Source organism: Mastacembelus armatus, chromosome 22 (assembly GCF_900324485.2).
Source record: "Mastacembelus armatus chromosome 22, fMasArm1.2, whole genome shotgun sequence".
Taxonomy (NCBI): Eukaryota; Metazoa; Chordata; class Actinopteri; order Synbranchiformes; family Mastacembelidae; genus Mastacembelus; species Mastacembelus armatus.
The window spans coordinates 14,576,315-14,598,002 of record NC_046654.1 but is presented as its reverse complement, the minus strand read 5'-3'; the positions used below and the strand labels follow the sequence as shown (position 1 = coordinate 14,598,002).

General features: G+C 41.3%; 2 protein-coding genes across 7 annotated transcripts in view; both read right to left on the bottom strand.

The window, feature by feature from the left end:
- The window catches only part of ldlrap1b (low density lipoprotein receptor adaptor protein 1b), a 28,194-nt gene extending 24,716 nt beyond the window's left edge, over window positions 1–3,478 (bottom strand). For all 4 annotated transcript variants that reach the window (XM_026300754.1, XM_026300740.1, XM_026300756.1 and 1 more), the window contains exon 1: window positions 3,217–3,478. In XM_026300754.1, the coding sequence (XP_026156539.1) occupies window positions 3,217–3,301 (85 nt within the window). In that variant the 5' untranslated portion in view covers window positions 3,302–3,478. The remainder of the gene's footprint in view (window positions 1–3,216) is intronic.
- A 3,735-nt stretch (window positions 3,479–7,213) lies between these two features.
- On the bottom strand, window positions 7,214–21,309 carry maco1b (macoilin 1b). 3 transcript variants are annotated; one of them, XM_026309035.1, is made up of 11 exons: window positions 20,940–21,019; window positions 19,481–19,622; window positions 17,912–18,038; window positions 16,367–16,490; window positions 13,985–14,163; window positions 12,527–13,082; window positions 10,951–11,109; window positions 10,338–10,520; window positions 10,042–10,162; window positions 9,389–9,563; window positions 7,214–9,291 (listed from the first exon to the last, which is right to left on the bottom strand). In XM_026309035.1, the coding sequence occupies exons 1-11, from the start codon at window positions 21,017–21,019 to the stop codon at window positions 9,089–9,091; spliced, it is 2,049 nt and encodes a 682-aa protein (XP_026164820.1). In that variant the 3' UTR covers window positions 7,214–9,088. The 3 variants fall into 3 exon arrangements, with proteins under 3 accessions (XP_026164820.1, XP_026164838.1, XP_026164829.1); XM_026309053.2 differs by having other exon boundaries at window positions 9,089–9,291; window positions 12,527–13,076; window positions 20,940–21,309; XM_026309044.2 differs by having other exon boundaries at window positions 9,089–9,291; window positions 12,527–13,079; window positions 20,940–21,308.
- Window positions 21,310–21,688: the final 379 nt, after the last annotated feature.

Here is a 21,688-nt window from a genome sequence, read left to right as displayed (position 1 = left end):
CTTAGAGCTAATTAAAGGGAAGAGGCTGCAATTGCCAGCCTCACTAAATAACCACCAAAGTAACTGCTACCAGGCTGAGGTAGCTGTCTAAATATACTTAATTGGGATTTGCAGGCTTTCTCTTGGTGTATAAGTCTCGGATAGGACTTAGATCCTTTGCTGACAATGAGGCTAAAGAACTGTGAACCACCACAGTGAACATATGTCTAGTCATATGGCTGAAGGAGATTACATCAATTATTTCTAACCAGGAACATGAACTTGTCAGCCACTGTGCTTCTTACCCACACTTCTCTACATCTACTGCTTTTCACAAAATGTTATGGTTTTTCAAAGAAGTCCCTCCTACCTGTGAACAAACTGATAAAAAAAAGCCCTTAATTGGGTTTTTTTTTTATATATAGTTCCTCCCTTAAAGGTGCTTTTTTTATTATAAGATGTCTTTTGGGGTATTTTTCTTTTCAGTTTACACAGAAAGGCTAAAACTGTGTTTACTCTTAAATAATATTAGGTGGGAACAGATGTAGTTTGTCTAATCACACACTACCAAACACCAAGAAGCAGAGTGAAGAGCAGATGTAAACAGATCAGCTACTGCTTTAAAAATACACCAGGCTGCAAGTTGGCTGTTTATTCCCTGCCAGGTATTGCTTTAGAAACAACAGTTATGGTGTTAAAAGTGTCAGATTCTTTCTGCGGTGTCAGCTGAAATAAGAAATGTCAACCATCCACTTCCTGACCAGATTAAAAACAGTCCTCTTGGTGAAACGGTGACAAAGCATCATTGTGCAGTTTCCATCTACAAACACTCACATGCAACTCCGCACGCAGCAGAGCTAACAGGGACGTATCCCCATGTCAGCCTGGTGGCTTCCTTTGGATGGCTGAGTGCAGGGGACACAGCCAGACCAGTGCAGAAAAGAAGCTACCTATGAAGCTAATGTGTCAGTCATTTACTAACATGACATTTAAATGAAAGCTGCTATTATCTAATACAAGCATCATCATCTCTCTAGTGATGTTATCTCAGTGATGTACAAAATTAGTCAAAAGCTATGCCAACTGCTATCTCACACATCCAGATGTTAAATATGATACAGCTTGAGGTCACATGAGTTGAGGTCACAGGGTCATGCACAGTCTAAATTAGCCACTTGCATGTGGAAAAGTACACACCTATCTTCTGTTTTAGCTGTTTTAATGTTACCAACCCCACAGAAGACAGCTCCTTGGCCAGGGAGGTGGGAAGGAAATATCTCTTTAATGCAGACAGGGATTTTCTGCCTCCCACACCTCAGACTTACAAAGACAAAAACAGGACCTACATGATGTCAATAGAAGGTTGAATCTGCATACCACCCCCCCCCCCCCCCCCCCCCCCCCCGAAAAATGGCAATTATTCGGGTGGAATTCGAAGGCTTTACAGAGAAAACAGTCTGTCAACTCTGCAGACTGACAGAAGCAAAAGAGTTGTTCAAGAGTTGTGCAGGAAATGGCACTGCTGATACAGTCCTGCCCGTGCAGAGGTACAAGACTGCAAGAGCAAAGCAAAGGAGGTACTAACATCAGCCTATTTTAAATGTTAATGTGCAGGCATGGGGCAATTTTTTGAGAACAATACTGGAACCTGTTAGGACCCAACACTGACAATGGGAGAAAAAAAAAAATCCAGTGCTGATAGATGCCAAAGAAGTGAGTAAGTTGCTTGCCAATACCAAGCCCACACACAGGAAGGAGAAACAATCTCACTGGAGACGTGGCAAAAATGTGTCGCAAATCACAGACGCATTTTAAATCTACAAATACTGTATTTCCTAAAAAAGAACCAGGGTGCACACTACAAGAATTCCCACAATTTTCATTCAATATCTGCGTGCATCAAATGCAAAATGAGGGAACGTCAAAATCTCACTGATACCAGAAGATGAACCAAGTAGCCTTTAACCTATGACCACTGGAAAAACAAGAGACTGGAACAAAACAGAAAGATGAACAGCTGCTTGATCACAAACAAAACAGAAATAAGTAATGTCAGTGAAGAAATAACTTCATAGATTTAAAATATTTGACAAGAGGAGCTATCTGCGTTTTCTTTAGCTGTGTGGCAGACTGAGAGGAAGTGACTTTTTTTTTTTTTTTTTTTTTAAAGCACAGCGTGGAGTCATGACAAACTCAGCATCACCTGCTGATGTGTCTGCAGCCCTCTGTGACCTGCCTGGCCAGATGTGTGGGGCCTGATGCTGATGGTGCATCACCCACCCACCCCCAGAGGACTGGACCAAAACAAAGCATTGATTGCACTGTCTGGCACGTGTGACATCTCGCTGCCAACAGCTCTATTGTTTTGGGGGGAAAACAGAGGAGAAGCATGGGAGCTGGGGACAATCCCTCTTTGTGTAAGAAAACACGAAAGGCTCAGGCTGCATGTGAAAGCCACAGTCAGTGTGACCACGCTCCGCCGCACGGACAGCTGACGCCAGGCATCATGTGGAAATCCCAAGCAAAACCTCAAACCCGAGATAATTAACCCCCTGAATCCAGCGCTGGCTCTACGCCGGAGCGGAGACCCTGAGACACTCTCACGGTCTTTGCACAGCCTCGTTTTTTCAGTTTCACAGTGTATCGCCTAGCAACAGTGCGTTGCTAGGCTTGAGCAGCCGCGCCAGGAAGGAGACCGCTCGGCTCTTCGTGGCTTTTGACTCCCCTGTCGCCTACACGCTCGGGTCGCGGTGGTTCTGGTCCCCGCCGAACCTTTGCTGTCACGTTCAAAGCGTGTCAGTCGGTCCGTCCGTCGGCGGAGTGACGTGGCAGACCAGCAGGAGGATTTCACAGGACTCAAACTTTTGTCGCGACACGCTTCTGTTCTCGGTGAGCCAACAGGTCTGAGAGGGGGCCAGTGCGGGCGCTGGACCGGCTGCTGTGTGCGCACATGCCTCAACAGGAGTCACTTTGCGAGCGACACTGTCAGTCTGGGTGTCAAGTTCAAATGCACAGCAAACATTTCCGACGTTAATCATCCGCTGTTTATGAGACACGCACCCCTTTCTCTGACAGCTGTTCCCAACAACTGGAAGTGCCGTGCACGCAAACGAGTTGTAAAGTACCGTAAGTGGACGCCGGTCCAAACGTTAGCTACTTGCCCAGGCTAGCTCGGTTTAGCCACATTAACAGCAGCTAACGCCTTCGTGGTGATGTGCCGAACAACTGAATACTTACTTTTATGTTTGCCCGCACCCCATGACTGTTTGGCGATACTGGGGCTCCGTATAATTGCCCTTCCGGCGGATTTCAAAGCGTCCATGTCGTAATCCAAAAGTGGGGCAAAGAGCCCGACAAGCGCCTGTCCGTGTGTGTCGAAACACTTGGCTCGGTTCAAAGCAGCCCTCTCCCGTGCAAACTTTTTTTCAGCGGGTTTTTTCTGCCCTCCGCTCGGCTCGCTTTCAGTCGACGGTGGATCATGATGCTCGTCCCCCTGGGCGGTGTTATGTATGCAAATGAACCGGATAATACGCGTGACGCCGTTTGTGGAATCACGCGAGTGAGGTTGTTGCAGCGGCGCTCGCACCCCGGGCGGGCGGTGCTGTTCCTGTTGTTCCTGTCAGTGCACCCTACGCTGTCACTCCCACCCAGTGTCGTCGTTGGTGACTAATAGCTTGGCAGGCACATCACGGGCTATGGTTACAGCTCATGTTTAATTCAGCCGCTTGGCTTCTTTTTCCCAGATGCAAAGAGCACCGTGTATTTAGGGGAGATGTCAATAATGCCATGACCACGTTGTGGTTGGAGGGTGGAATTATCTCCTCTCAGTTCATCTGCCTCCCCAGGTTGATGTCAAGCACCATAAAGCAGCTAAAACCATGCTGGTTCTCTGGGCTTTTGCTTAGAATTGTGAATATTTTCCTTATAGCAACAGACTGAAAGTCTTAGCAATGTCATCGATTTGCTGCGGAGAGGTGCCAATATCATAAAGTCAACCTCTGGGAAAGAAGGATGTACAATAAAAAAACTGAAAATGGAGTCCCTGCTGGGCAGCTGGAGGAGAGGGGTCTCCCCATGAAACAAAATATGAAGTTAGGAAATCATAAAATATAGACATGGGCCTGAAGAGGAAAACCCTCTTTTATGTATGATTTTTTTTTTAAATGCATGTTTCATGGTCAAAACACACTGTAAAACCTCATGAGTACCAACCAAGCAGTACCCCTATCATACAGTAACTAGTCTCAAGTACTCTTATTTAGTAATTCATTTATAAAATCATGTTTCTTATCGTTGCTGACAGTAGATAGGGTGTAAGTTCTTAAGTGCTGAGATGACGTCTCAGACATTTTGGTAAAGATATATTTTTTGGCTCCATTTTTAAAATGATACTGATTGTGGTGTCCACACCGAGTTTCACCGAGCCTACGTCATCTTCCATTCAATGAATCAGGAGAAAGGCTTTCAAAAAATCTTGCAGTACCAGATTCTGTAGATGACAAGCTCAGAGAAAGGTGGAAAAGGGTAATACATCTCCAAGGACATGTTACACAACACCACCACTATCTTAAATCTGAAGCTCTGTTAACAGTGATAAAGTACTGGTTTACTCAGCACACACACACAAAAAAAAAAGTTCCAAGGGAGAGTTATCATCAGATCAGTGTAGTAGTGTAAACTAAATAATCCCTCTCTACTCAGCCAGGTGCAGTCGCTTTAAATCACAGCTTCTTTGTTGGCAGCTATAAACATGCTTCACTGAAAGACTGAGGTGAAAGAGTACACTCTTCTAGTACACCTGTCAGGTATATATGAAGATTTAAAGCAGCAACATGGGTAATAGCAACAGTAGGTTTGTTTGGGAAGAAAAATCGATGAGTTTCTGCCGGTGAGCAAAGAACAAGAGTCCAGCTGGACATAAAAGGGAGCATGTGAGCAGGTTGCCCAGTATTCAGCAGAGAAGATTCTCCACTGTGAAGGTGAGTATGAAAGACAAAATGCACGTGATTTATTTCTACACAAGGAAGAATATAAGTAAGCGGCCGCAGGGCATCAGCCATGTGAGCGTACCGTCAGAATGCACGCATCTTTTCCCTTATGCTGCAAATTCACTGTATCTTCAGAGATCATCTGAGAAAAGCAATTCATTTTTAATCTGTTTCACTGTGTTACTTGTTTCCAAAGGGACGAGCACCGATGCAGGGGTTTGGAAAGTATTTTTCCACTAGGAAAATTGTTCTAGGAGTTTAGGCTAATTGAGCAGGCCAAGAGACACAGGAGAGCTGTACCTAGAATTTCTCATTTATGACTTCTTCTCTTGAAACAGCTGGATTTACTGTGGATTTGTGAGGCCTAATAGCATGGCAAGTACAGCTGTGCCAATGTCGACTGCTAGAAAAGACCTATTATAATCTGTTAATTCCACATGCTTGCCTCTGCCAAACAGTGTGGTGCCAAATTGGAACTGGGAGAGGAATAAAATTGAGGATTGGATGTAAGAGAAATTTACGCCTAACCAAGGCACCAGTTAATGCACAGAAAATGAGTGAGGAGCTCTACCCCCACAAGTCTCGCTGCACCGTTTAATCAAGCGTATTTGGGGAAGCCTGCATGTGGCAGAATGCTGAGCACAGAGGGCTTCTTTGATGCATTGAAATTCAGTGTCCTCAGCAGACAGGTTTTTTTTTTTTTTTTTTTTAAATCTTCCTCACAAAATTTTTCAAGTGCATTAAAACAATTATCACTCAAATCAGAATGCATGGCAGTCTATAATTGGTTCCCATTTATGGTTCCATCACTGATTCCATCACTGACTGACTGCTTTGCTGATCTCTGGCCCAGAGGTCAGCAAAGCACAGAAACCCCCTAATGGTGATTACATTTGAATTTGAAATGTAGACAAAGAGGGAGCTCAGAAAAAACAGCTTAAAAAGTGAACTATTAGAACGGCCACTATTAAAGGGTTCACACTTCCAACTTCATTTCCCCACCAATCCAGTGCTGCTGGAGAACACTGTGGGAGCACCACTGGTCACCGTGTTTTGACAAGTGAGCTATGATTAACGGTTGGCAGGAAGCTACTGGCAGTTCCTTTTGTCTGAGATGAATGGGATTTACTGATCTTGAAAAGACAAAATTATGGATGTTGACAGTTGGATAATCCCTTTCAACCTGAATCTTTCAAGTGAACACTGCCTTCTAGTGGTCATAAGTCAATAGTGCAAGATCACACAAGATAGGAGATATTAAGATCAACAACTTAGCAAGCTATTTCTTTTTTGTTTTTTTTGTTTTTTTAAATCAGGTATCACAAGTTTTTAACTATAACTAGTATATAACTATACTAACATACTTAAGTATACAGTGTTCAAAAGGAACTATGAGAAAATTATGTAAATTTTCCTTGAAAAACAATATTACAAAAGAAAGACGTAGGCTGACTGGCTGGCATTAATTATGGTTCAAGGTTTTACATTTCATAACAGCAGTTTGCTGCTGTCTGACTGAATGTACCTGATCCAGATGGCAGGGCAGGGATAACTGGAAAACAAGCAGGACAATGGCCCTCGAGGAACATGGGTTGGGACTTGCACATTTTTAAAAATAGATGTGTATTTCTCACAATGCACCTAAATAGCACCTTTCATTAGATCTCCATGTTTCTTAAATACCCATTCTTTCCAACACTATGACTGTACCTTTTCCCTATTTTAAAGTCTAAAGCTAAAGCAGAACAAATAATTGACAAGAACACGGTAATGATCAACGGAGTACCACTTTAACAAAACAAACTTGCAGTTAAAGGCGACAGGTTGTTTTGAAATATCCAGATGTGTTGTCAGAGTAACAGCAAAAAGCAAAGTCAATATGCAAGAAAAAAAATGTTTAATCCTTGTAAACCTCACAGAGCGAGAGCGCAGCCAAGGTCAGACCTGGAGAGAAACAGAGCAGTGTGGGCATAAAACAAAAACAAAAAAACAAAAAAAACAAAAAAAAAAAAGAAAAAAAACACTTCTTTATGCTTTCAACAATCAGTTGACCAAACAACTGACTAAACTGTAATTTTCACATTTTCCCATGAGCCAATGACAAATATCTGAGCCAAAAAAAAAACAAACAAAAAAAAAAAAAAAAAAAAAAAACACTTCTCCATTTACAGGTACACACACACACACACACACACACACACACACACACACACACACACACACACACACACACACACACACACACACACACACACACACACACACACACACACACACACACACACACACACACGATCATTTCAGATGATGGTGAAACCACAAGCAATCTTCTCCCTGCAGGAACGTAACAATACCAGAAGGAGGAAAAAAGAAAATTGATTCCTAACAGCCACTTGCCCACCAGCAAATACTGTAACATTCACAAAAATAAATTGGACGTTCTAGTTCCTTACTTTTAACAACACAGTCTACTACAAACAGGTGACCACTTTCTCTACCTGCTTAACCTAAACTTCCGTTAAGTCATATTCAACTGGATATTTGACAAACATGTCAGCCAATGTATTTGCAGTACATTCTTGAACACATTACTAGAAAAACTGGCATTCCAGTCTTGGCACATGAACTGAAGTGGAAGATTAATTAAATAAAATGATTCAATTGCCATATCGAAGTTGGCTTCTCCAAAGCTTTTAGATTGCACAGTTCATCTTTACAGTTTCCCCTTTCAAAACAAGATGTGTTTCCTAGAGTGCAATTTTAAAGTGGAAACCAAAAAGGAAAGAGGGGGCTAAACTGAGGACTTTACAGCAGTACAGATGAGCTTCAGTGAGTAGACGTGACGAGCCGGAGACCTGTGTGCAGTAGACTCTGGTGGCTGATGTCACGTCGACATACTGACCACAAATAGGAGTACACTGAAGTCTTAGATTATGTACTGTCTAATGTTTATGTTAAATTTAACTGGCATTTGTTAGGGTCAAAGTTGCCATTGAATGAATACAGTAGAAAAAGTCCCCCACCGCTGGGGAAATCAGCAGGGAGTCCAAAAACCAAACCACTTTACTGTGTGCGGTCAAATTCCTTTTCAGCTTAGCCAGATTCTTCACATCTAATTCAGATGGGCTGGGCCATATTTGATTATCAAACTCAATCAACTCAAGGCACTGTTGTGACATCAGTGTTCAGCAGTCTGTTCATCGGTGTGACAACTGATGAACAGACTGCTGAGTACTGAGAAGCTGTCCACTCGTATGCAGACTTTTCTTGCTGTATTCCTACAAGAAAAATTACAGTGAGGGAAATCAAACTGCTGCTGTTACTGATGTGACGATTTGGTGCTGGATGGATTCTTTTGTTTAAATTTGGAGTCTTTGTTTCTGCTTACAACAGAAGATCTTTACCAACTTGTTGAAATCAACATCTGAAGCTGAGTCAACACAGAACCACACAACACACTTTAAAAACTATTTACCACCAAACCCCAAAGAAGCTGAGGGCAGGGCTAATTTGGTGTCCGACTGTGAATTAAAAGAATAAATTAAATACAACAGGGCAAGAATCTGTGCCAGCTTTGCACTACATTCCTTTGGTTGTACAGAAATTGCCATACTACCTTGGGGAAAAAAAAAATCTGATACTGGGAGGTTGTAAGATGAAGAGCTCGGTATTCTGACTTTTAGGAGGGAAATGATAATAATCAGCTTAAAAAAAGCAAAGCAGCTATTCCCGAGCGGCTAACGAGCAGGAAACTGGTTGCAGGTGGTTGAAGTGGTGGTGGGAAAGGGAAAGCAACACCCTTGAGATGAAGATACATACCCAATTCTGTGAGGTTTCACTAGACACTTAAGAAAAAAAAAAAAAATTGGGACTTCCTAGTTGACGTGATGTCCATTTTAAGTTTTTTTTTTTTTGTCTTTTGCTTTAACTACAACAAATACAGTCACACAATACAACATCCTTCTGACCTGCCAAGGAGAAGAGAAAAAAAACCCAAGAAAAAAAAAACCATTGTCAGCAGCAGACATGCTGAGCAGAGTGGAAGGTGGTGGGCCTGCAGGAGAAATAAAAACGATGGGACGATGAATGGATTTAGGGAGGGTCAGGGCAAGACGAAGCATTCACTTTTTGAGTGGCTGGTACACGGAGGCGTTGGGGTCTAGGCTGGAGGGACTGGTGTCCATAAACTTGGAAGAGTAGTGGGGAGCCACGGGGGTCATGCTGCTGGTGTCGGCTGTATAGGAGATGCTGGGCATGACGGCCATCACTTCGGCTATCTTCTGCTTCAGGTCTTTGATCTCTTGGTCCTTTTGGAGGATCTGACCTGTAAACAAACATTAACAAGTCAGCCTGAAAACAAGAACTCCGCAAATAGCCCTAAGAACACACAAACTATTGCATTGTGTTTGAATCAGGATGACCTTGTGCAATCTCCAGCTGTCTCTTGGCATCTCCCAGTGCAGAGAAAAGGTCCAGTTTTATCCTGGTCTCTGCACTCAGGCTGTTCTCTAGGTGCTGGGTCTTGTCCTGCATGGCTGACAGAGCTGACATCAGCACCTCTGTATCTTTTTCATTCTCTTTATATTTATGAAGCTCCTGAAAGACAGGAAGAGAGAGATACAAGTCATGGTAAAGCCAGCAGCATCAGTGACAGGATGCTTTAGCACACTGGTGAATAAGTGTTCTCAATTTGGATGACCTGTAGGCAGCAGGATCTAACAGTTATCTAACAGAAATAAGGGCTGCTATTTGCTTTTTAAACATTTTTAGGTTGCTAGACGTCTGGAGCATGTTGAAAATGATGAGTAGCTTTTTGAGGAGAAATTAATCTTTATGTTACTATGAACATGTTCAAGAATATTTTCAATTTCTGTACAGGATTCACCTGACTTATTCAATACTGACAAGCACAGTAACTCTACTACTGCACCTAACAAAAAGCATTACAAATGACCAAAAATATTTATCTAAATATATAAACAGAAAACAGACAAGTGATTTAAAGCACAACAAAAAATAAATTGACTGTGACAATTCTTATAAATGCTGGAATAAATAAAGAAAAAATATTCACCTGCACTTTCACCTCAAGCTCTCGGATCTGATCTTCCTTTAGCTTGATGTCCATTGTTAGTTTCTTACACTCTGTTTCTAATTCAGTGATTCGCCGCCGCAGTGTGTCTGTGCACTCCCCTCTGACCAAAAAAAAAAAAATAAAATAAAATAAATTTAAAAAAAAAAAAAAAAAAAAAAAAAAAGTAGCAACATTTTCTCAACGCTTGTAACCCATACTTTGAAAGAAACAAGCAACAAGTCAGGAGTAAAATGGTCCAAAGAAATTCTAATTCCAAACATGAGATGTGCACCTACCTGGATGCTGCTGCTAATGCTACTGCTCTGGCTGCTGTGGCCTCCTCTAACTTCTTTCGCTTCTTTTCATCTGCGAGCTGTTTCTCAGCAGCAGCTCGAGCTTCCTGCTCTACTTTGAGCCTCTTTTCCAGTTGGCCTACCGCCTGTTTATCCTTTTGCTTTGCCTGCACAGCATTATGGAGCCTACAAGTACATTGAGACACATACAGAACTGCATTTTAACAAACCAGGAAAAATGAGTCACAGGTACACCTTTTGATGGACTGGTGAACTGTCCAGGGTGTACCCCTGCCTTCCACCTGAAAGAGAGCTGGGATAGGCTCCAGCTGATCCCCATGACCCTGGTTAAGGAATAAGTGGGTATAGATAATGGATGGATGGATGGAGGTACACCTTTTCTTACCTATGCTGCATTCATTCATTACTGTTACCACATACAACATTTGTATGAATGTTGTTAACAGTGAGTTCATCTTTCCATCCTTTTAAACAGTTCCCCACAAACGTGTTTTTACGCTGACACATAATGAACCCATATATATATAATAATAACTAAAGAAAAGGCTCACAGGCCTAACCCTCCTCAGACCTGCTCTACTGTGGCACCACTCACTTGTTCTGCAGCAGCTCGTTCTCCTGGCGCAGCTGGCCCAGCTCAGTACGGATAGAGCGCTCAGCACTGCCTAGCGAGCCAATCTGGCTGCGCAGATCCTGCTCCACTTGTCTGCTGGCCTGCAGGTCCGCCTTCAGCTTCTTAACATCCTGCTCCAATCTGGGCAGAGCAGGGAGAGTGATCAGGAAACACGGTGACATGCTGCTTTGATGCCTTTCAACATCCTTTTAGAAAACACATAACACCATCACTTAAAGCAAAGACAAATTGTAAGTAATGTTACACCTTAGTGACTGCACATATGAAATTATCGATATATGATACATAAAATAAAAGGTATGAAATTTTAAAAAATGGTCCTTTAAATAATAAATACAGCTGCACATTTAGACTTCTGAGCAATGTATAAATGGCAACATTATTCATTCTGCCAGGAGGTGAAAGTAACTAAAGAATGTTCGAAAAACCCTTTTTCTGTCCTACCTGGTGGACATAGTATTACCAGTCCTAGTCCAGCTATCGGTATTATTTCTCAGACTTATATGATGCTACACGTGTTGGTAAAACCTTTGTTGTTTTATCTGCTGTCAGTGTCACCATGAAAAACTTGTGACAAAGACCCATATTGTAAAAGGTACATCACTAACTAAATTAGATGGAAAACAATGACAGAAATAACAAATTATGTATTATTAATTTCATATTATGTCACCATAAACCCTTCACTAAAGCTACAAAATCCTTAAAAACATTATCTACTTATCAATCTACTTACTTTATGCTGGTATCATAAGCTGCTGCTATGGAGGTTACAAACTTAGCGGAAGAGGGACCGATTTAAGCATTTTAAGATGGATCTGTAATGGCTATAAAGGTTTGTATCAGTTCCTTTATTGATTCTTGATCAGTTTTCTGTGTAGGAAGAAAACACTAGACCTACACAGAATTCTGCAACTAAACATACAGGAAAGTGTTGTGTTTTCAGTCATTTTAAAGTAATACTTAACAGCCATACCTTCACTAATGGGTTACAATATTGTTGTTTTGTTGGAGTTTTAGACCATAGTTTTGCCTTGTCCTGTAGATTCTCCTGTGTGCTCTTGGTAAACAAAGTGCTTCCTGTGCACGAATGAACGTGCACCTTGTATAGACACAAATGTGAGCCTGGTGCAAAACGCTACTTGCTGCACATGCAACGCCTTCACTATAGAAAGTTTCAGAGCTGTGTGCAGTGACAATCTGTCATCTTCTAAAATGGATGAAACAAGAGAATATTTGTATAGTATTAGATTTTTTTTCATTAGATTAGATCTGCTAAGCCTGCCTGCATGAAGCTAATGTTGTCATAACAAGATATTTACCCTCAGTAACAGACATGCTGTTCAGTTGGGAAACACTGGTATTCATGCATTTGTTGTGTTGCAAGATATCTCAACATATCAGTGTTTTTATAATTTTACAGTAAGTAGCTCTGCTGTCATCTTCATGTAAAACAGCATTGCATAGTATGTGGCAACAATCATTTGCCATTTCAGTTAGTTGTAATGTATACAAGTGTGGCTGAGCATGTGCTTACCTAACAAGTGCTTCTGGCTTGCTCAGCTGGTTGTTGGGGATGCAGTTGTCTGTGGGATCCCTGTGGGAACCACCTGATGTCCCCTTCCCCACTACTAACTTGTGCTTCTTCTCGTTCTTCCCTGTTGAAGAGGAAGATGATGGTGCAGAGGAGGGCACGCTGCCATTGGTAGCACTATGGCCACGGGGCGAGGAGTTGAGCGTCACGGCATTGCTGCTAACATTTTTGTAGTTTTTGGATGAGGAGGAGGATGTGGAGGAGCAGGAGGAATTGTCCTCTTTAAGCAACAGGTTCTCTGTGCTGCCCAGCTCTGTGGTCAGTCTCTTGTTGTTCATATGGTTCTCCATATACTCCATCTCCTGGAGTTTAGAGTCCACTGAGGATGGCAGGATGCTGTTGTGCTGCTTTTTAGCTTCCCCACCGCCCCTTCCTTCTTTCCCTTTTTCTCTATACTCTAGCTCTGGCAGTGGTGCCGATGTCTTTTTATTGGCTGGGGCGCCATTCTGTGACACCGGAGGTGTGTCCACTTCAGATATTCCTTTAGCTGCTGCTGCTGCTGCATAGATAAAGAATGAGATAAAGGGGATACATATGATAAATATACCGGTAACAACAAGACTTCATCTAAAAGAAGTCTCCCTGAAGAGCCTCCTATTTATCCTCACTTGATCATTATACAATTCTCTACATCTTAAATACCTTAATATAACTGTAGTAAACATTGAGGATACATGTGTTTAGTATCACCTAAAGTATTACCGATGTGAAATGAGACTTTGCTACAAGCACACAACAGTGTTATCACTGCTGTCTCAGTTGGTCTAGTGCAGTCTTTTTTTTTTTTTTTTTTTTTTTTATTGGTAACAGCTTCATTTGCCATAAATTGCTTGCCAAGAAAACTAGAGCTCCCCTCAAACCTTTGCCTAATCACACCCACTGACCAGAGCCTTTTGTGATCATTATGTACGTGTTTGTTCAAACTGTGTGGCAGGTACACCTGTAACCACAGACTTTAAATAGACAGCAGAATGCTGCACCTGCTGTTGCAGTCTTAATAGACTATGATTACCATCTTTCAGGACAAACCTTAAGACATAATTCAAATACTCTGTTGTCTGTATTAATCAGGTCTTTACATAGCACAACTGTTGTATTAAAATAATAGCTTTGCCTTTGTTCTAGTAGACACCTGTTATCTCCAACAGTCTGGACTGATGCACATGGACAATTTTGTTAATAGAAATTAAATCTACTACACAAGGTGTATAAAATGTAGTATTCCATCATATTGATCCACAGACAGCTTCTACCTTCTTCTGTTTGTGAAACAGAACTAATGTAGAAACAGGGGCTGTAGGTAGGAGGTGTATTTTGTCCCTTATTTAGTGTACCAGCAAAACATCAGTCAAGTTAATTGCTGTCATTAAAGTGGTCTAAATTTCGGTGTTTTTTCCATACCTTCTTCTGCTTCCCGTTCTTGCCGCTGAAGCATCTGCTGCTCTGGGGGCAGGGCCTGCTGCAGGAGCTGCATATAAAACTCATTCTCTTTCTGCACCTCTTTCTGCTTCCGGAGGCGCATCTTATAGCTTACGTAGCTCTTGAAGCCAAAGCCCAGTGTGACCACTGGGTAGCCAATGCTACAGAGTGAGAGATAAGAAGTTCATTCTTTGGACATAAATCAAAATCACAACATAACTTTTAGTAGTATATGACCTCACATTATATACAGTGGGTACGGAAAGTATTCAGACCCCTTTAAATTTTTCACTCTTTGTGTCATTGCAGCCATTTGCCAAAATCAAAAAAGTTCATTTTATTTCTCATTAATGTACACTCAGCACCCCATCTTGACAGAAAAAAGCAGGAAATGTAGACATTTTTGCAAATTTATTAAAAAAGAAAAACTGAAATATCACATGGTCATAAGTATTCAGACCCTGTACTCAGTATTGAGTAGAAGCACCCTTTTGAGCTAGTACAGCCATGAGTCTTCTTGGGAATGATGCAACAAGTTTTTCACACCTGGATTTGGGGATCCTCTGCCATTCTTCCTTGCAGATCCTCTCCAGTTCTGTCAGGTTGGATGGTGAACGTTGGTGGACAGCCATTTTCAGGTCTCTCCAGAGATGCTCAATTGGGTTTAGGTCAGGGCTCTGGCTGGGCCAGTCCAGAACGGTCACAGAGTTGTTCCGAAGCCACGACTTTGTTATTTTAGCTGTGTGCTTAGGGTCATTGTCCTGTTGAAAGGTGAACCTTCGGCCCAGTCTGAGGTCCTGAGCACTCTGGAAGAGGTTTTCTTCCAGGATATCTCTGTACTTGGCCGAATTCATCCTTCCTTCAATTGCAACCAGTCGTCCTGTCCCTGCAGCTGAAAAACACCCCCACAACATGATGCACCCACCACCATGTTTCACTGTAGGGATTGTATTGGGCAGAAGATGAGCAGTGCCTGGTTTTCTCCACACATACCGCTTAGAATTAACGCCAAAAAGTTCAATCTTGGTCTCATCAGACCAGAGAATCTTATTTCTCATGGTCTGGGAGTCCTTCATGTATTTTTTGGCAAACTCTATGCAGGCTTTCATGTGTCTTGCACTGTGGAGAGGTTTCCATCGGGCCACTCTGCCATAAAGCCCCGACTGGTGGAGGGCTGCAGTGATAGTTGACTTTGTGGAACTTTCTCCCATCTCCCTACTGCATCTCTGGAGCTCAGCCACAGTGATCTTTGGGTTCTTCTTTACCTCTCTCATCAAGGCTCTTCTCCCATGATTGCTCAGTTTGACTAGACGGCCAGGTCTAGGAAGAGTTCTGGTCGTCCCAAACTTTTTCCATTTGAGGATTATGGAGGCCACTGTGCTCTTAGGAACTTTGAGTGCTGCAGAAATTCTTTTGTAACCTTGGCCAGATCTGTGCCTTGCCACAATTCTGTCTCTGAGCTCCTTGGGCAGTTCCTTTGACCTCATGATTCTCATTTGCTCTGACATGCACTGTGAGCTGTAAGGTCTTATATAGACAGGTGTGTGCCTTTCCTAATCAAGTCCAATCAGTTTAATTAAACACAGCTGGACTCCAATGAAGGAGCAGAACCATCTCAAGGAGGATCAGAAGAAATGGACAGCATGTGAGTTAAATATGAGTGTCACTGCAAAGGGTCTGAATACTTATGACCATGTGATATTTCAGTTTTTCTTTTTTAATAAATTTGCAAAAATTTCTACATTTCTGTTTTTTTCTGTCAAGATGGGGTGCTGAGTGTACATTAATGAGAAATAAAATGAACTTTTTTGATTTTGGCAAATGGCTGCAATGACACAGAGTGAAACATTTAAAGGGGTCTGAATACTTTCCGTACCCACTGTAGATACCACTTCATGAGGGTTTTCTTGTCAATGTGCAGACTGTCTGCCTCTAAGGACTCACAATAATAAAATGTAATAAAACATTTAGTAGCCAATATAAACTTCTAAAACCTAGTGGACAACAAAAACATAATTTCATTGGTTGGCAGATTTAAGTGCATTGTTTTTCCTTTTATATTTTTTATGAAATCAAGCTTTAAACCTATTTATAATGAAAAAGAGCAAAAAAAAGGAGATATGTAGTCCACGATGTAAGCAATTATGTGACATTATTGACTTGATGTAATTTACAGCAGTGTATGTAACTATGTCAAAATGAATTGGTTAATATTATTAGTTAAAATAATGTTGTCTTTAACCAAAAAGGTCTGCACCGTGCTGACACATTTAAGATCAACACTAAACTACAGATGCCTTTTAGTCTAATCACACCTGTCAAGGACAGTGACTAATGTCCTTGTTAAAACAAACAGTGGCTCACCAGTGTGCAGCAAAAGGACGACATAAGTCCACATGAAAGTTTTTCAGGTCTTTGAATCTGATGGCTGCCTCTATGTACACAAAGAGTATCCACAGAGACACAGTGGGCAGACAAACTCCCCTCTCTGAAAGAAAACAAACAAAATAGGGAAAATATCAGAACTCTGAATGATCGCATCAAAACTGAATTGTCAATGAGTATCAAAAACTGCACAGAACACTAGCATTTTTTAAAATCGTAATCATATCATATAAATCATATTATGTTGTGTTTAAGAAACATATGTGTGTCAGTGTTAAACCTATGCATCTGAGCTTATAGTTAATGGCAGAAAAACATTTAGCTAAAATGTGTTATTCAGCAAAGCAAAGTGCAGAGTCATTTGAGTTATTTCAATATTCACACTAATTTTCAGTTATGGTATTTGTATTAGAATAATTTAATAGATAAAGAGAACCTCAACTGACACAGTCCTCCCGGATGACATACAGTATCATCCAGTGTGAAATCATGTACAATCCTGTTCTAAACTAATTTTCTACAATATGTCATGGCTAATGGACAAGACCAGGGTCGTCATTAACTTCATCCCACTACTGTACCTACAGTCCATCCTGTGAATGTGATCATGCCCAGGACAAAAGCCCTTGTTAAACTTGCATTATATTTTTGTCTGTTGCTTAATTGTGACTGATCAAAAAGCCAAAAGTATCAGTCGAACCAGTATCAAGACTGAAATTCACCAATAACATGAGATGTTCTATGATAAAATATTTTGTCACCTAATCCCAATGTAGTCATGAGTGTATAGACCTGTCTCCATTTTCATAGAACATGTAGGACAATATTCTACAGAAATATACAATTTCTCTACTCTGTATACTGTAAGTCAATGGATCACATACAGGGTGGTTAAGACACATACATTGCCCAGTCTCCTTGGCTGTAAAACACCCAGAGACCTTCACCACCAGGTTGTGGAGTGATTAGAGATATTACTTTAGTATTGAGAATGTCTCTAGTGAGTAGACTGTAAGGCTCAGAAAGTAACTGGGGACCAGTCAGGTGCTTCTCACTTCCCCAACTGGCATTTGGATTTCAAATCTGACACATGGCCTTTGGTCAACAGAGATACCGCTAAGTCAGACTGTCATCTAATCTGCAGAATACATCTCAATTACACACACTATGCAAAATTCTAAGAAGCAAACTATTTGTAAACATGACAACACAGTGTGTAGGGGTATTGCACAACACTGTGTACACCTGAAGCACTAAGTGGAAGTTCTAAGAATTGGTGTAATGTAGGACTAATGGTTTATCATAACAGTCCATGATGTAGACAGCTTCTACCTTCCTTCCTCCTTTTGTTTGTGAAACAGATCTAATGTAGAAACAAAGGTTGCAGGGAAGAGGCATATTTTGTCCCTGATTTACAGTATGAGCAAAACATCAGTCAAGTTAGTTGCTGGCATTTTGCCCACTCCTTATATGCAGCATTTAAACTGACAAATATCCAGCCACTTAAACAGAAGAGGGCCATACCTGTGTGCCAAACATACTGCACCCACACATAGGTACTGGCAGCGAAGAATAGCCATTGCACTGGGATGAAGAGGAGGCAAATGATGTCCGAGGTAAACGCCACACACACAAAGAATACTGAGAAGGCCTGTTGAGGAGAGGAGAGGTGGTTATGACTAACCAGCAACATATGCAGGAAAGAAAGATAAATAATAAAGGTATATGATGTTTCTATTAGTGTTTCATGATCTACTCTGATACATGATACGCTCATAAAGTATCAAAATTTAAAATATTCCCTTAGCTATACCCATAGAATCACAGACAAATTAGTTATCATATGATTGACATAAAATATTTAGATGCTAGGAAAACCAATGACCTGTGGGTGTTACCAAATCTGTACATGATGTTCTGATCCTAAAAAGTAACACAGCAAAGGCAAAAACAACTTGTTTAAGGGAATTGAACTGATAGCAAACTGTAACAATTAGATGGTGGTGAAATATGTTGTCCATTGTACACCTGTTGCAACACCTTCTCCTTGTCATATTTATAGCTGATCTCTTCTGTTGAACAGCCCTGCTTCACTTCACCTGCTTCTTTGTGTGCTATCAGCATCAGAATCAGTGTTACCATCTTATGGGTTATTATTCTTTGATTCTTACGGGATGTCATCTTACTCTTTATACCACACTATCACTTTTCCTCCTGCTGGCAAAACAGGTCACTGATTATGTTGACATGGATACAGTGTATTAAATGGCAGAAGTGTTTAAATCAAAGCTATCACATCTTTAATAGTTCAGTTGTGACAAAAAAAAACTTTTTAGACTTTGTAATCCACTTTCATGTTTAGTCTGATTCTAAATTGAAATACTTTGGAAAACCCACCCATGTGTGTGACCAGATCTTTCACAAAATGCCACTTTTCTCAAAACAGTGCTCTCTTGTTATCCTTCATGCAGATCTCTTTTGCAAAACTAACTTAACGGTCAGTTAGGCATATTCATACAAGTAATACTGTACCAACAGAAATCTACCTTGCCATATCAAACTACTAACTAACTCTTTCCTGTTCGTAAGACATTTTTTTAGAAAATTAAGTTACCACAAAATAACAACAAATCTGTAGTGGTTAGGACTTTAAAAACTCTTTATCAAAAGGAAGGTCAGGGCAGGAGCATGATGTCCATAATTGTAGCTTCTGTCTCTATTCACTCATGAAGATTCTAATTCATGAGCTTTTACACTCAACATGTAAAATCTGGTTGTTCAACAGAGAAAAAAACTTTTCAAAGCCTTTTCATGGCCATGTAACGCTGAACGCATGCTTCACTGGGCTGCACATATGCAAACATGCACATGGGTTACATTACATTTACGGGCATCTCCATTTTAAACCAGTGTCCTGATCAAAGCTGAATTAACCTCTCAACTTGTTTGACCTATAGGTCACCAAAACACAAAGTTTTAATTCAGGATGTGTAATTCTACAGTGCACAGGTTTACAAAGACAACAGAAGTTTCCTTGGTCTTTCTCCACCATTATAAAATCATTAAAAATATATAATCATCAGAGCCACTCACCAGTCCCTGGTATCTAAAGGAGTCGTATACACTCCGGATGAAGAGCCAGAACGGCCAGAGATACTCGAACCTGAATTCCAGCACAAAGTCTGCCAGTAGCACCAGTGCCCACACCACTAGGAACTTCAGGTACAGAAAGGTACTAAAATGAGAAAAATAATTAGTTGACACAAAATGTTTTGAATTTAATTACACTACAGCCTTCAATATTGTTTTCTATATAATGGCAATGGGAGTTAACAAGAACGGCACTTACTCAATGGCAAATTTTAACACACCAAAGAGATTCAGCTAGATATTGTATGCGTGTGGTGAATCAATTCAAAGATAAACTATATGTCTGGAGCTGCGCTTTGACAGATGAGATGCCTATGTGCACTACACTTCAAAGGGGCTTATGTTATAAAATGCAACTGGGTGTATATACATTACAGCTGCAGACTTTCTGGATACAGTCCAAATCTGCACTTTAATATATATTTGTATATGATGCTGATTTCCCCCTGAGATTAAAGAAGATCTTTGAATCTTTAATCTTAAACATTAAGACATGCCAATAGTTCCAACTACGGTTTATTAATTGCTCAAGGTTTTTCAACAACAGATATTTTCTAGTGTCACAATTCCTATCAATTTAATAGGACAGATACATTTTGATCTCAGCTGACATTTGTTGTTGAACACTGAGACCCAGAAAGTGACACACTATGTGGTGCTCTTTGATCCCAAAGCATGACTTTTGTGATGAGCAGCATCTGTTCAATAATTCAAGGACTGCTCCACATCTCTACCTCTAGATGCTGTGTGGCCTTTAGCGTTTGGTTTATGTGACATATAGGAAGTCACACAGAGCTAGGACCTGTCAGGTGTGGCTGCGAAGGACAAGCAAGCAACTTTAGAGTTGCCCAAACTAAATTATGTAACATTACCACAAACTCTTCATAAAACAGTCTTATAAACGCATGTTTAAGGCTGATGTTAGTGTAGGTTGAGGCGTTATTTGGTAACAAAGATGCATGTGATAAAGCTGTCAGGTGAGCAGGTGAAGCTCCAGTGGTGCTAACAAGTTTACATCAGTAAATAGGGAAGCAGCTAATTTGTGTGGGTAAACAGCAGTCCGGGTTGTTTGGTTAGTATTAAAACGTCCCATACAAGTCATATCAAACAGTAATGTCGCTGACATTGTGACATTGTTCAAAGCAGGCTGTGTTGGGGCCTAGCGCCACAGCTAGCTTGGCGGCTAACGTTATGTTACACCGAAAACATAACGCTAGCATACACTACGGCTAGCAACTAGCTAGGCTAACGAGCTAGCTAGCGGTGGCAGTTCATTGACATCCCTGACAACATAAGAGGTTTCGCGGTCTGCAGCTATCCAATCTAAAGCAGCACCTTTCATTCACTGCCCCCCCCATTTCTGTCGTGATGAGGACCCTTCGTCGGGCTCCATATAAGTTACCTGCCGTAGATACCCTCGGTGATTCGGTTCCGTTTTAACGGCCGTCGGAGTTTGCTGCAGTCCGCATTGCGCCGCTTCATCCTCCTCCGCTTGGCTTTGGCCTTCGGTTAACCACTGTAATCTTATCCAGTTTTCTTGTGGACACGGACAACGATTATAAATGAAGTGCCTGTGATATATGTCGCTGTTATTATTTTTCCCTCACTGGAAACAAAGAAATAAATAAAGGACTCTATTCGGGGACCTCCTCTTTTTCTGTTAGCGCAGACTCAATAAGGCCAAACCGCGCTGTATTTACGTGCGTCCATTTGTCAGACGGCTGCTACGTCCAATCAATCTGTCCGCCGAGGCCTCGCTCTTTGACGGATACAGGAATGAGCCATTTGTGATGCACCGTGAACAACATAGGAAGAGCGAGGAGGCGAGGGCCGCTACGTGTGCGGCGTCTCCCCGTTAAACCAATCAGATTGTTTGTGGACAAATCGGGCTTCGCTAATTGACCAATCAGCTGATCGCAGGGGCGGGCTTCATCGTAGAGGTTTTTGCCTTTGGTTTATTATGAGCTGAAGAAATGCAGTCTTTGGGACAAAATTCCCTTTGTGCCAGACACAAAAACATCCATCCAACACGCGGGGTTATTTATATCAGGGCCTTTGTGTGTGTTTCACGGACAGACGTGCCCCACGGTCTTGTATACCATATATGTTTTGTTACTAGGGTAAAGCGTGTGCGTGTTTAGCTAAAAAGCG